The sequence below is a fragment of the Poecilia formosa genome, unplaced genomic scaffold (assembly GCF_000485575.1).
Source record: "Poecilia formosa unplaced genomic scaffold, Poecilia_formosa-5.1.2 Scaffold386, whole genome shotgun sequence".
Lineage (NCBI taxonomy): Eukaryota > Metazoa > Chordata > Actinopteri > Cyprinodontiformes > Poeciliidae > Poecilia > Poecilia formosa.
The window spans coordinates 60,970-74,855 of record NW_006800325.1 but is presented as its reverse complement, the minus strand read 5'-3'; the positions used below and the strand labels follow the sequence as shown (position 1 = coordinate 74,855).

Below are 13,886 nucleotides of genomic sequence, written 5' to 3'. Positions count from 1 at the left end.
TCATATGTGAACACAAATCTGACCGGAAACCGCTCCAAAAGCAGGAAGTGGACGAATGTAGGGCATTCTGGGTAAATAAACACGTTATCCTAGCACTAGCAGCAGAAATGGCTCGTGATAATTGGCCAAGAGAAGCGCAAAAATCTGAAGCTACTCCATTTTTGTTTCCGTTTCATGCAGAAGGAAGTTGTGCTGAGTGTCTTCTTTAGAGGCCTTTTCCTGTTAGGTTTTTGGCCTATTTTGGTTCTTGGTGCAGCGCCCCTGCAGGTGAGGAGGGGAACAGGTTGCTCAAAGGGTTTGGTTGGTTTGACTCAGTGCAGTGAGAGAAAGAACCACAGCAGCTGGAGAAGGAACAAATGTTGCAATATTGGTCCCCAAAAGTCTATCAAACTGAATCTTGGTGGGAAAACCCCTGAAAACCCCTGGTTCCAGCACAAAGCTGAACAGCTTTGTGCTGGAACCAGTCCTGTTTTTTACATTTTGTCAGACAGTTAGTGTTGCAAAACTTGTAAACACAGTGGTGAGTGTGAATCATCCCCAACATGTTGCCCAACCGTAGGGAAGACGCGGTCACCATAAGGTTTCCTCCCATCATGAAGCAACGCCTGTTGGACTCCTGACACCTAATCCAGGTGCCGAGTCAGACAAGAATTTAATAAATTCATGAACCTTAGGTAACTCTGAGCAACATTCAGGCGATGGAGGCCAGAGACACAGTTTGTGTTTTAAGTGCTTTTGTCGAGGTGCTGGTTCGGTGAATTGGCTTAATTAAGGTCTAAGAGCACTTTTGAAATGTCACAGAGTGCTGCTAAATGTCAGCTCTGATTCCTTTTCTTTTTCTTTGAGACCTTTTTTGCTCCTACCGGATCCTCCGATTTCAGACACTTGTTATTGGCTTTGTGTCAAATGTTGCGCACAACGTCCTGCACTGTGGGCAGTAAGGAAACCATAAACGTATGCATGTTTTCTCACGGGGTATTTCCTCCTCCTGCTGTCCAGAAATGCACAACTGTCTATTACAGTACTGCTAGGCAGCAGTTTAGCTAAAAATCAGCTGATTCTGCTCTGACTTCACTGAATTTCACCATTAAAACCACAGGATGTCATTAGAAGGGCTGGGTATCATAAGCCTGGCGGGCCGCCAGGCTTCCCCCCCGCCAGGCTGAGCGTTGTTTGTTTTTAATTGGGTTTTTTATCAACCAGTAACAGAGATAACAAAGACTCTTTGGTTAGACGTTACTAATCAAATTGAGAAGATCGAGACAAACATAAGAGCACTTAACACAATAAATACTTGAACTTTTCACCCAGGAACGTTTAGGAAAGCATACCAATATGCTGACTCATCACTGTCCATTTTAGGCTTATTTACTGTTAAATGTGACCAGCATTACATTGCTTGTTTTAAGATCCACTGGTTGATCTTCATCAAGATTTAACTGAAGTTCCATAAATGTATTATTTTAATCATATTTCATTATGTTTGCCTCGTTTAAGACTCTGTTGTAAATGGTTTCCTCCAGGAACACTTAATAACTCGGTCAGGTTTTCTAATTTCCTGTCAACGTTTAACATTTTTAACACTAACTCTCAGGGCGTCGCCCCAGCGCCTTGAGCACCAGCAGGTTTTATGGGGGAAATCCTGTTATAATAACATACATAAACACTCTTGGCCTTTAACACCAGTAAAAATAAAAAAGTCAGAAATTAGTATTTAATCAATTCAAGTTTCATGATATCGCTGCAGCTGAAATTAACCATGTCTTGGTTGCTTAGTTATGGTATTTTGTGCCGATTTTTATAATTGTCTATCTTTTGCCAAGCTTAATTTTATTTTTTAGTTTTGTCATTCATCTGTGTGATTGTTGTGAAGCAGTTCGGTCAGCTGAGGTTGGTGTAAATGTGCCAAATAAATAAACTAACTTGAGTTGATAAACTCATCTTCATCTGTTAGAAACTTTCCACAACTTCCCGGTCAACACATTTCTTCTGCATGAGTGTGGAAAGCTTTTGTTTGCTTGTGTTGCATTTACTGTTTGTCATTGTTCCAGGGGGCCAACACTGGAGTCTAATCTAGCTGCTGAGCACAGATTTGACCAGTCAGTTGTCTTTTTGTCCACCTGTTAGGTGTTAGGTGTGATTTGCCAAAGATAAATCATTCTTGGTCCTGCAGCCAAGCAGCATTTTTAACCACAAAGTTTGTCTTAATTGTAGCTTTGCACCAGGACTTCTTCATATTGCAGCGCCCAGAGTGCTCTTTACAGCGTTTGGAGTCAGGATGAGATCAGTAGGTTTCAGTAATTTGATATGAGAGTAGTAGAGCTGCATTTGTAAGTAAATGTATTAAATTACAAAGAAACCGTGTGAACAAAAGGCTTGTACGCTGCCGTCTCTGAAAGGAGCAGATCAGGATGTCTGTCCATATCTGCACCGAGGCTTGAGTGACAGTCTGCAGCAACAATGGGCCCTGGCCAGACTGAATGGGGGTGGACGTGTTATTAGCATGAGAAAGCCTTCATCCTCAGCTCTCTCTTCCTCCTCACATTATCTGCTTCGTGTCTCAGGACAAGTCACTTCCTTAAAGCGCCGTCGTTCCTTCCAGCTTCATGGTAGATTTTTAGCAGGGATGCTTCGGTGTGGAGTACTTCCACTGCTGCCATAATGCTGCTTAAAAACAAACAACAAAACAAAACTGCTTGCACAAAACTTGAAACTGGAAAAAAAATATGGAACTGCTTTATTGATTTTCAAATTCAAATTTTAGTAGTTTTGACGTTTTTTTTTTTTTTTTTTTCTTACCACATTTTTTTTTTAAAAACTGCTTTTTTAGAAGTTTAATTTTTTTCCGTTTCAGATTTTTTGTATTTTGAACAAACTTTATGGCCGCGATGTAGCCCCATACTTTCCATCATTGTTTTTTTTATCATGCTCATTTTGAAGCATCGCATAGAAAAAGGTTGGAAGTGGAAAATTCAAAACGACTTCAATTTAACAAAAAAGATTTTACACTTGCTTGTGGTTTTTAGTGTTTTGGAAAACAAGTGAAAAAGAGGAGATGGAAACACGAATAAGTTCTAACGTTATGAAAGCTCTGACCCACTGGAAGGGTCTGTGCCTTACCAGAGGCACAAATCCTGGAAACATTTTATAGTGACATAGCGACCTCTACTTCCTGTTTATCACGCAGCATCAACATCTGATGTTCCTGATTGATTCGCTCCAAACTGTAGATAAAAACAGTTAATTTCTCTTTTCTGTGCGACATTTTAAAGGTTTGCTTAAGATTTGCTCTACGATTGGATGGAAACAGCCAGTATTTGGAGTAACCGCTGCTGTGACTTAGCATGCAGCGGAGGAGACGATGCATTCCCTTCCTCGTGAAATACGTTGCTGTCTTGATTCTGTTTTCCATCAAAGATCCTCTGCAGTTGACAGTTTCACAGCCAGAGGATAATATCAGCTCATCAGACACTCACTCACTCTGCTCAGGGAGCCTCATGTATCGCCAAATTGCTTCCTAATAAACCGGGCCTCCGGTGACAGTGATTTTATTGTGGTAGTGAGAGGTTTGGGCCAGATGAGCTTCTCCGTTGTGTTTTTTGTGATTATGGGGAACCAGAGAAAAATGATCCAGAATGTGTCTGATTTTCTCTCCCCCTCCCTCCGTCCTTCCGTGGGTGTTTGGTACACTAAGTGCTTCATGATTGCTCGGGCTGTGAGGAGGCGCAGTCGGCGGAGGCGTCAACAGCCCTCAGCCAAGTGTCCTCGCTTCCCCAAGTGGTTTTCCTGCCAGCGCTGTGGTCGAGCGACAGCACAGTCAGCGTTATCCTGACGAGACGAGGGATTCGACAACAATGCCGACAGAATTTCCATAACAACCCCTTTGTTGTTCATATGCAGGAATATCAGCGACTGAAATGTCAGGTGGACCTTGGTTTGCTCAGCCTGCATGTATAGAGTGTGTGATATATTGCAAAGGACTGTGTGGAGAGCAGTAATTGTTGGCTAATATAGTCCAAGAGTCATAAACTTGAATTTTCATGCTAATGTAATATTTAGCCAGCTGGATGTTGCCCAATGTGTTGCTAAAGGTCACAAACTGGTGGAAGCGTTTATTAGGCCTGTCGCAAGAACAAATGTTGCTGGACAATAAATTGTCCCAAAAGTTATTGCAATAAATGATAATATTGTTGTTTTAAGACCAGTTTTAAGTGATATAATGGCTATAAAGGCATAATAAGGCAACATGTTTGCAACTTTAAATTCTTATGAACATTTAACACTGGAAGACATTTTAAATATCTAAAATAAATATGAAGTCTCTGTAAATAACATTGAATGAGTTCAGACCAAATCACCAGCCTGAAGGTTTTCATCATCCAGTTTTTGGTAGAAGGAGAGAAAAAAGAAAAACATTAAATTTGAGCTTGTTTTAATTTATCATGTGATTAATTGATTTATTGCTTACTGCCCATTTGTTAATCCGTTCGACTGAGATCTTTTACGTCGGCTGCCTTAAACTGCAGCAGATTATCTCATGCAAAAACAACTAATGAGGAAGTGAAACAAGAAAGTCCAGAAACTGCTTCTTATTGTCTGAGACATGGCATGGACTTATGAATCCCTGTGAGTAAAACTAACATCGACTCCACACAGCTTGTTTTGCTAAAGTACACACAAAAAAAGAGAAAGTTTTAATATTTATAACCAATAAACTTTGTCAAAGTTCAAAACAACAATACTAAAAATGTTGTGGCTTTTTCTGTTTATTTCATTAATCGCTGGAAATTTTAAATCTGGTTCAGATTTCTGCTGTACTTCAGTCTAAAAACAATCATAGCTGTCGATCCTACTGGTTCGAACACTGCAAGTATATTTTAATATGCATTAATGCAAACAATGGAAACTGTCTTGGCGCTACCACAGAAGCTAACATCCATTAGCTTCCTTATTTCTGCTCTTAGGGCTTCAGCCAATCAGCACAAAGGAAAAGGAAAGCTGCTCCTGGATTGGTGCATTGCTTTGCAAACACCAGCCACTAACATGTCAGTTTTACTTTATCATTAAAAGATAAAAGTCCCTGAAATATGTATAAAACACCAGTATGAAATAATCAAATAAATGCATAAATAAAACTTGAAATAAAGTAAAACTGTTGACTTTTTTAAATTTAGATTTTATTTCATGGGTACATTTATTTATTTGATGGCATATTAATTGTTTATTATTGAAAGTGTTAATTTTGAATGAAACTGCTCTCCGTAGATGTTAGTGAAATCTCAAACATTGGGTTTGATATGTTTGGACAGATTTAAATTGTCTACAAACTCAAGTATTAACTGCTAAATTGTTTAATATGAGCTGAGTTCATTGGCTGAAATGATTAGTTGTGATTGATTGTTGAAATAATCTTCAACTAATTTAGTAATCGATGAATCAATCACTGGGGCATACAGACTGAAAATCGCCATTTCATGAAAAGAACAGCTCAAAATAGTAATTAAGCCCAAACTGTACAACAAATATATTAATTTTCTTTTTAAGATAAAAAAAACCTCATTAGTTTGTAAATGTTCCACTCAGATCTCCTCCAGTGGGAAACGTTTAGCTTCACCTGGTTAGCAAACCTGAAAGGAACGCTATGTTTGTGCATTTCAGACAATAAAACAATTTATTTTAATGTTTATTTATATGCATGAAATAAGTTTAAGTGGTTGAATGAAAAATCCACAGAATTTTCCAAGCTTTTTTATTTGATTAATCTTCACAGTGGAGTCTGTGTAGATTATAATCTGCATGTTTTTACACATTTATTTATCACTGAGCTTTTTTACCTTTTAGTTTGTTAGACTCATTATTGTGGCCGACATATGAAATTTAAACCAGACATTTTTCACATTCAACCTGCGAATCATTTGGTGGGTGGAATCGTAAAAACCTGAAGTTGTTCTGACGTTCATCTGAATCCATATTATTGTTGTGGTTTGGCGTTTTAGTGCGTTCTCTGATTCCAGGCGGTGCTGCCATGATTCATCATCCGGTTATTAATTAAATCTGTTTCTGATCAACACTTTCAGTGCCTCATTTTTCCTCCCACTCCCTTTGGCTCATAAATCTGTGGGAAGCACCTAGAAACTCTCATAAATACGACAATGGTTTTCTATTTGTTACTGTGCTTTTTAAATCACTCTGGGTGTGTCTAATTAACTGATTAGTTTGCTTTAGTATTGGATAAACTTGTATTTAGACTATATGATTCGTCCTGTTCTGATTAAAAACCATCAGATTATAAGTTTACCGTGTTGCTTTCTCTTCTTTGTTTGGTGCTTTTATTTTTTTCTCCTGATAAATAAAATAAAGTTCTTTTATAGTTAAGTTTTCAACATCAGCATCAGGTTTAACATCCTTGTTTCTCGTCGACAGCGGTCAGTTCGCCGTGGTCAGACGATGTCGGCACAGGAGAACGGGCGCGGAGTACGCCGCCAAATTCATCAAGAAGCGGCGCAACAAGTCGGGTCGGCGCGGCGTGGCGAAGGAAGACATCGAGCGAGAGGTGAACATCCTGAAGGAGATCCAGCACCCGAACGTCATCGCCCTGCATGAAGTGTTTGAGAGCAAAGCCGAGGTCATCCTCATCCTGGAACTGTGAGTAGCTCCTCCTCATGAACACGTCATCAATTTAAATAATCAATTAATCAACTAATTTAAAATTTATCTGGAGCATACAGACCAACGTAAACGGAGCAAAGCTACAGAAATGATTTTTGTAGAATGTTGTTAGAAGTATTTTTTTTTGCTTCATCCTTTGCTACAAATGGCAGAGTTCACTATATAATGCATTTTAGGCAATAAAATGTTCATTATGTGATTTAAACAAGGATTTGAATAATTTGTTTATTTGCATCTTTTAATGTGCCAACTTTTTATTCATTAATTGATTAATTGTGAGAATAATTGATCAATTGCTACAATAATTGTTAGTTTTGTTGGAGCAGATGGCACTATTAGCACTATTGCTAAGGCAGCATTGACACAATATTTTTCCTGACTATTTTAATTTTGACTCGTACAAATTCACTTTCTAAGACAAAATAGTTTGAGAAAAGTTTTGTTTTTGCTGATCATAGCAGAAAAGCTCAGCAGATTTAAGTCCAGAATAACTTGGAGGACAGACTTTAGTTCTGCTCTAAGCAATGGCAGTTTTTTAATTTCAGTAACATGAAGGTCCTTTTTAATTGGCTGACGATCTCTGGCTGATGCTTTGGGAAACAGCAGACTCCTCTACCTGTTTGGTCAGTCCTGGAGACACAAGGCATGTTTATCTCCTCTAAGATCAGTTTTTACTGTGTGAGTAGAAACTTCCTGTCACTTATTTACTTGGCTTAAGGTGTAAAACCACACAATGACAGTTTAACAGGAAATCATCACATTTCATGAAGGCTTTTCCCACATCTAAACAACACAATGACTGACCAGGAATTATAACGGCGAGTGTTGGAGGGATTCATGAGTAAAATATTGACTTTAGCTGGGATCTTGTAGAAGTGCTGTGTGGCACGAGGCCTCTTTGTTCCAAACACCAGTTAGACCAGTTCAACCAGCCCACATGCCACTTCAAAGACTGTAGGATCGGTTATGTTTGCTCCGCAGGTATTCAGCTGACACACTTCTTTGGAAAAGGTCGTTCCGACAGGCAGAGCGCAGTGCACTTGAATCGCTGAGTCACCTGTGAGCAGCAGCAGCCCGAACCAGCAGTGCAGCTGTAAAACATGCGACGTGATTACTTTCTGCCCGCTCCATTGTTAAGGCAATCATCCGGCACAAGTGCGCCATTTTAAAATGTTTGTTTTGAATTAAACAGACTAAGACTAAACATTTAAATAATGTGAAGGCTGAAATTCCTGCAGATTAGCAGCTCAGACTTGAAGAAAATATTTGTTTAACACTTTTTCTGTAATGATTACAATTAACCCTCATGTCAAAACCCTTTATTGTCATTAGTAGTGGCTGGACTCAACTAAAATTTTATTGTAAGGTCTGTAATTTCACATTTTAATTAAAAACCATTCCTTTTACAAACCTTATTGCTACATTATTGAATAAATAGACGTATGAGCTTAACTTACTATTGCTTTTAATCTGTGATTTAGGTTATCCAACCATCACTTTGGAGCAAAATGTTGTTCTATCATTCAGCTGTTTCAGGAACAGTGACATTAGCATTAGCGCCTGTGCTAAAGCCTAGCTCCTTTTAGCACATCGTGACCACAGCAGGAGTCTTCTCCAGCGTCCAATCAGGTCATTAATAATTGGTTTATGGGCGAACCAGAAACACAATGCAGTGATTCAGACTTGAGACTTCTGTATGTAGAAAAAGAAAAAAGGTCATAAATTCATTCAAAATTTTAATGTGTTAAAATTTGTCTAATTAATTGAAATTCTTCTTTTCTTTCTGTCATTGTTTTTGTCTCTTTTTTATTTTTATTTAGGGTCTTTTGTCTTTTTTTCTGTCTCGTTTTTGCATTATTTGCTCGCCGTTGTCACAGTGCACTCCCTTGTGATGGTGTTTAGCGGTTTATCTAAATTTTTGAATTTGCTAAACTCTTCTTGGTTCTCTGACGGCGGCGACTCGGAGGTAAAAGTTGTTGAAGAGTCGGTCCGATAACCGAGTGTTCTGATTTCCATGCATTCCTGGGATGGCTTTCTGTGAGCTGTTCGCATTTCAGAGATGTTTTCATAGCGGTGTCAGTTGTTTGTTTGTGTTGGTATGTTTTTATGGGATGCTGGTAAAAGAATCTTGCTTGTGACGAGAGGTGGACTCTGAAGAACTGGAATATGAGAGCGTGTAGGTTGGAGATGGAAATGAGGACAGCAGTTGATTTGTTTTTTCTGTTCACATCCAACACATGTAGATCTTCTCCCAGTTATCAGGACTAAACTCTCCCATCCAGCAGCCTGGCTTGGCTCCTCTTTGGCCTTCACGACTGAAGTGTTTGTGGCTTCAGAAACATTCCTCAGATATTCTGGTCCATTTTCAGTTGATATCGTCCCACGTTGCTGCAGATCTGTTGGCTTTGAGCCATGATTGACTCTCCTGCTTCACCTGTTTCCAGAGGTTTCCTAATGGACTCAGAAACGGACTCAGTGGTTTTGGTTTTGCAGGAGACTTTAACTGCATCTTTAAAGAACATAGTTTGTAAAACTTCAGCTACTTCTAAAGTAAATTCAACTCAAATCCGATTATTTCATGGCATACTTTTTCAGGTGAAATACCAAAGTATTTCAGGTGATTTCAGAATCTGCCTGTCGTTTAGAGGATCTTTCATTTATGTCTCCCAGCTAATACAGGTTTAGTTTCTAAGATGCTGGAGGGAAATCCTCATGATGGATTAATATTATTAAAGCAGCAGTATTGTGTTTTCCAGGCACATAGCGCCATTTTGTATTACACTTAATTAACGATGTTACCTTCAGTTATTTTTAACGCCTGGAAATTAGGCCTCTGTCTCTTTAAGACACTCCTGCTCTTTCTAAAATCTCCGCCTTCACAACATGGCTCCTCTATTAACCTTCTTACAACATTTTTACCAGCGTTGCACTGAGAAGTAGCTCCTATTATGAGCTCAGGGGATCCACCAGGTGTTTGCTAATTGTTTCTGACTAGTCTGAAGGAGCAGAATGGGGAAGGAGCTGCGTCTTGAAGGCAGAGCTAGGTCCACCAAGGCATTTAGCACAGCTGAATGGTTGGTATAGAGATTAAACTGTTTCTCAAACATGCATGAGAATATCAAGGTGACACTCAGGTCTGTTTTTGAAGAGGGAATAACATCACAACATGATGTCAAGCTGAAAATAGTCGATTTAACATGATACTGCCCCTTTAATGTTCAGCAGCAGGATTTATCTCCTACATGAAGATGGCAGACATCCTGAAACTGAGCAACGATGCATATTTTTACGCGACATATTTAAAACTCTGAGGTTTTCTAAAACTTGAAATAGGTAAATGTAGAGAGAAGATTCACGCATCAGGCCTCATCTGTTGGGGTGTGGTCTCCAAAGGTTTGAGGGAAATGTTTGTTTGTTGCTGGACTAATTGTTGGTTCTTTATGTGCTGAAACATCTTAAAAAATGTTAGAATTATTCTTATATCATCAGAATTACTATTAAATTCACTGCGACTTTTGGGTGTATTTCCTGACATATGGTGTCAAAAACATGCAAGTGTGAAAATATTTAAATTAGCTATCTGCTCTCACTTCTGCTTCCTTCGTCACGCTGCAGGTTTGTCCTCGTGCCTTCATCACTTCTTGTTCCTCATCCTCCCATCGCTGCAGTTATCATGAACATCAGTAATTATGTTATATCGCTGCGGGTTTAGTAACTGAGCCTCTGTGTGAAGGAGAATTGATTATCTGATTATAGGTGTGCAGAAACTGATCAGTTGTCTATTAGTGAAGCTTTGCAGGAATTTATTCAGATTTTAAAAGAATTTCATGTTGAGGTTTGAGGTTTCATTTGGATCTGCTTTTGTAATAAAATCAGGTTTTCAGGATTAAATATTAAAAGTTCATGATGATGAAAACTATTTTAGACGTTAATTGGCCTTCAAATGCAGAAATCTGGATTTGAATTATTCAGATTTGGATTCAAATAAAGAATCTTTTATTTTCCACTCTGTGGTCCAAGACATCCATCCTTCATCCATCCGTTTGTTCATCCAGCCATAAATTTTTCCTTTAAGTATCTTTTATAAATTCATAATTTTGTTATATATTTGTATTTTTCTTTAATAATCAGATAAAAACATTTGAGATCTGTGGATTAAATAATTAGAAATCTGTTAGAAAATCATATTTTAAATCTAAGTTGCTATTTTTTTTCCAGTTATCATTTTTAGAAGGCATGTATTTAAGGTTCCAGGTCACACATTGTTTTTTAAATCGCCGTTTTAATCGAGGATCTTTTTTAATCTGCTATAAAGTTCAAAGTGAGCTGAACTCGGTTCGTTCCCTCTGCGGAGCCGTTAAATCGGTTCAGGTTGATTGGATCTCAGGGATTTTTAGCTTCCTCCATCAGATGCTTTCCCCTCATTGCTCTCCTCTTTTCCTTTTTAGTGTTGCTGGCGGCGAACTCTTTGACTTCCTGGCAGAGAAGGAGTCTCTGAGCGAAGAGGAGGCCACTCAGTTCCTGAAGCAGATCCTGGACGGAGTCCTCTACCTGCACTCCAAGCAGATCGCTCACTTCGACCTGAAGGTACAGCAGGCTGGGATCCTTCAATGTTTTCAGCTTCATTTAGATAAAAAACAACTTTATTCACAGAAATCCCTGAGCAGAGCTGGGAATCTGAACAATCTGCTGACTCTTTTGCATAAACTCAGCTTCTTTAAATGAGTCCTCACCTTTTATTTTATTTTTCTGCTCCGTTGCTAATGTTGTTAGCATCGTGACTCATCGGTTGTTTTCCATTGAGTGGGACAGAAACTGTGAAAGGTCAAAGTTCACCCCAGCACAGAAGGCATGATAAACCTGGCCTCTGTTCCCTGTGAACTCTTGTTGTGATTGATTGATTGGTAAAATGTTGGCGCTGATTACTGATCAGTTTTCCTCTTCGTCATGTTTGGTGGAAAGTTCAGTTCCCGTTAATTCGACCTGCAGACGGATGAAACTCTTTGATTGATACAGAGATTTTATTGACGCCTGCAGTTTGGCAGAACCAGTAACTGGTGATGCTGCCTCCAGCTGGGAACTCGCTGGCTGGGCCGGGAACTCGCTGGCTGGGCCGGGAACTCGCTGGCTGGGCCGGGAACTCGCTGGCTGGGCCCAGTACAGGGCTGCTGTCCTGCAGACCTGACTCAGGTCCTTAAACTGACTCCTATCAGTTGAATAATGTGTCGTAACTGCAGGACTGAACACGTTTAATCCTGGACCAGCTGATATTCTGGATGTCGTTATAATCTAATGTTTGTTTGCTGAGCAGAAATGAATCAATAAAGTCAAACTAGAGTTAATTTTATCAAACTTCCTGTTTCTACCCGTTAACTAACCTCATGCGTGTTTAAATAATTACTGTGACAGTCTGTTGTTTTGGTTTGTGAAATCCACCTCTGCCTTCCTAGACAGGATCCCTCTCATGCTTTGCATAACATTTCCATCCTGATGTGACTCTTTCCTGCCAATTCCTAACTGGTCCCAGTTGTAACTGGTCCCAGTTGGATGTTCTGCTCTAACTCGTTGTTGTTTCGCTGCAGCCGGAGAACATCATGCTGCTGAACCGCTCAGTGCCTCACCCGCGCATCAAGCTCATCGACTTCGGACTAGCGCACAAGATCGACTTTGGAAATGATTTCAAAAACATCTTTGGGACTCCAGAGTTTGTAGGTGAGTCTGAAATCTGTAAACATGTTTGCATCACTGCACACCCAGTGTTCCTGGTTTCATCCCTGGGGTTTAACACACTGCAGGAGCAGGTGCTAACTGCACCAAACATCTGATAATAGACGGGAGATTACCAGGAATGTCTCACATGCAAACCACAGACACACGCAGCGCCATCTGGCCTTTAAATAGGCCGACTGCCAACGGCTCCAGCCTCTGACTGGCCTCTTCTAGCACCAGGCAGCCTGTGAGTTTTTATCAGCAGAGATGAAGAGCTGAAGCCACATCTGCATGCTGGCTGTGTAAAATCAACATGAAGTTAATTACTGCAGGATGGAGAGGCTGCAACGCTCCACTCAAGAAGGAATGAGGGTCATTTGCATATTTTCCCCTGCTGCAATTTGCATCAAAATCATATCAGGATATAACGAACATCTTTAAGTCATGATTATTCTATCAGTTTGGTTACTTTACAAATATGAATGAAGACTTTACAGGCTAATTATTTTATGTTTGTTGTGTCAGTTTATAAAATATACAACAGATTCAACTGAGGAGTAAAAACACATTCACAGATATTATTTTATCCAAGTTTACATTCACACAGCAGGTCTTGAGTCACATTTGGGCAAAAATAAAATCTGATTTGGTTTGCATTTCTCTGCCTAATGTAAAAGAAATCCTAAATGATAAGCAGAATGTACTAGATGTTATCCTTCAAATCTCATTTCTTCCTCAATAACTCCTTTGTGTCCGAAGAGAAGCGTAGTAAATCTGTAATTTTTCACACATCTGAGAAAGTGTGAAAGAAAAGAAAAAGCCACATTTTCACACCTCACAGGTTCAGGCTGAGGAGCCGCCGAGTTTTCTTACACATATAAAGAAATTATTGATTGAAAACCAGCTGAAAATGTGCAGCAAAAGGCCTGAATCTGGATAATCAGTGGAAAGTGAACGTGTGATTTTCAGGTTGGCCTGAATATTAAGAACCTTCTGTTTGACTTCGCAGCTCCAGAAGTAGTGAACTATGAACCTTTGGGCCTGGAGGCGGACATGTGGTGAGTAAACGAGCAGCTGGTCTGGGAATGAGCAGGATGTGATGTGATGTTTGAGCTTCAGGTGAAAAGCTCATGCAAGGCAATTTACTTCTTTACATGATGCTCACGTTAAGAATGTTTCATGCTAACGTTATTATTTCTGTCTTTTCAGGAGTATCGGGGTTATAACCTACATCCTGTAAGTAACAGGAATGTTTTTCATTATTTTATATGTTGATTTATAAACGACTCCAACAAAAAGCTGTTTTATCAATTTTAGTTTTCATTTAGAAAAACATATTTTTCAATGTTTTCATTGTTTTAGTTGGAGCTTTAGACAACTGCCGCATTAAGCACACTTCTGATAATAGGGGAGCAAATTTGTTTTTATTTAGCACTTCAGCTAACTTTGAAAACGTTTAGCACACTTAGCTTTCCCGCATGTCATTTTTCCAGATAAATTCTTAAGCC

General features: G+C 39.3%; 1 protein-coding gene across 3 annotated transcripts in view; it reads left to right on the top strand.

Annotated features, from left to right (window-relative positions):
- dapk1 (death-associated protein kinase 1) overlaps positions 1–13,886 on the top strand; it is an 85,451-nt gene that overhangs the window by 44,724 nt on the left and 26,841 nt on the right. For all 3 annotated transcript variants that reach the window (XM_007575683.2, XM_007575682.2, XM_007575684.2), the window contains exons 3-7: positions 6,424–6,645; positions 11,118–11,256; positions 12,252–12,381; positions 13,388–13,436; positions 13,588–13,614. In XM_007575683.2, coding sequence (XP_007575745.1) covers positions 6,424–6,645; positions 11,118–11,256; positions 12,252–12,381; positions 13,388–13,436; positions 13,588–13,614 — 567 coding nt within the window. The remainder of the gene's footprint in view (positions 1–6,423; positions 6,646–11,117; positions 11,257–12,251; positions 12,382–13,387; positions 13,437–13,587; positions 13,615–13,886) is intronic.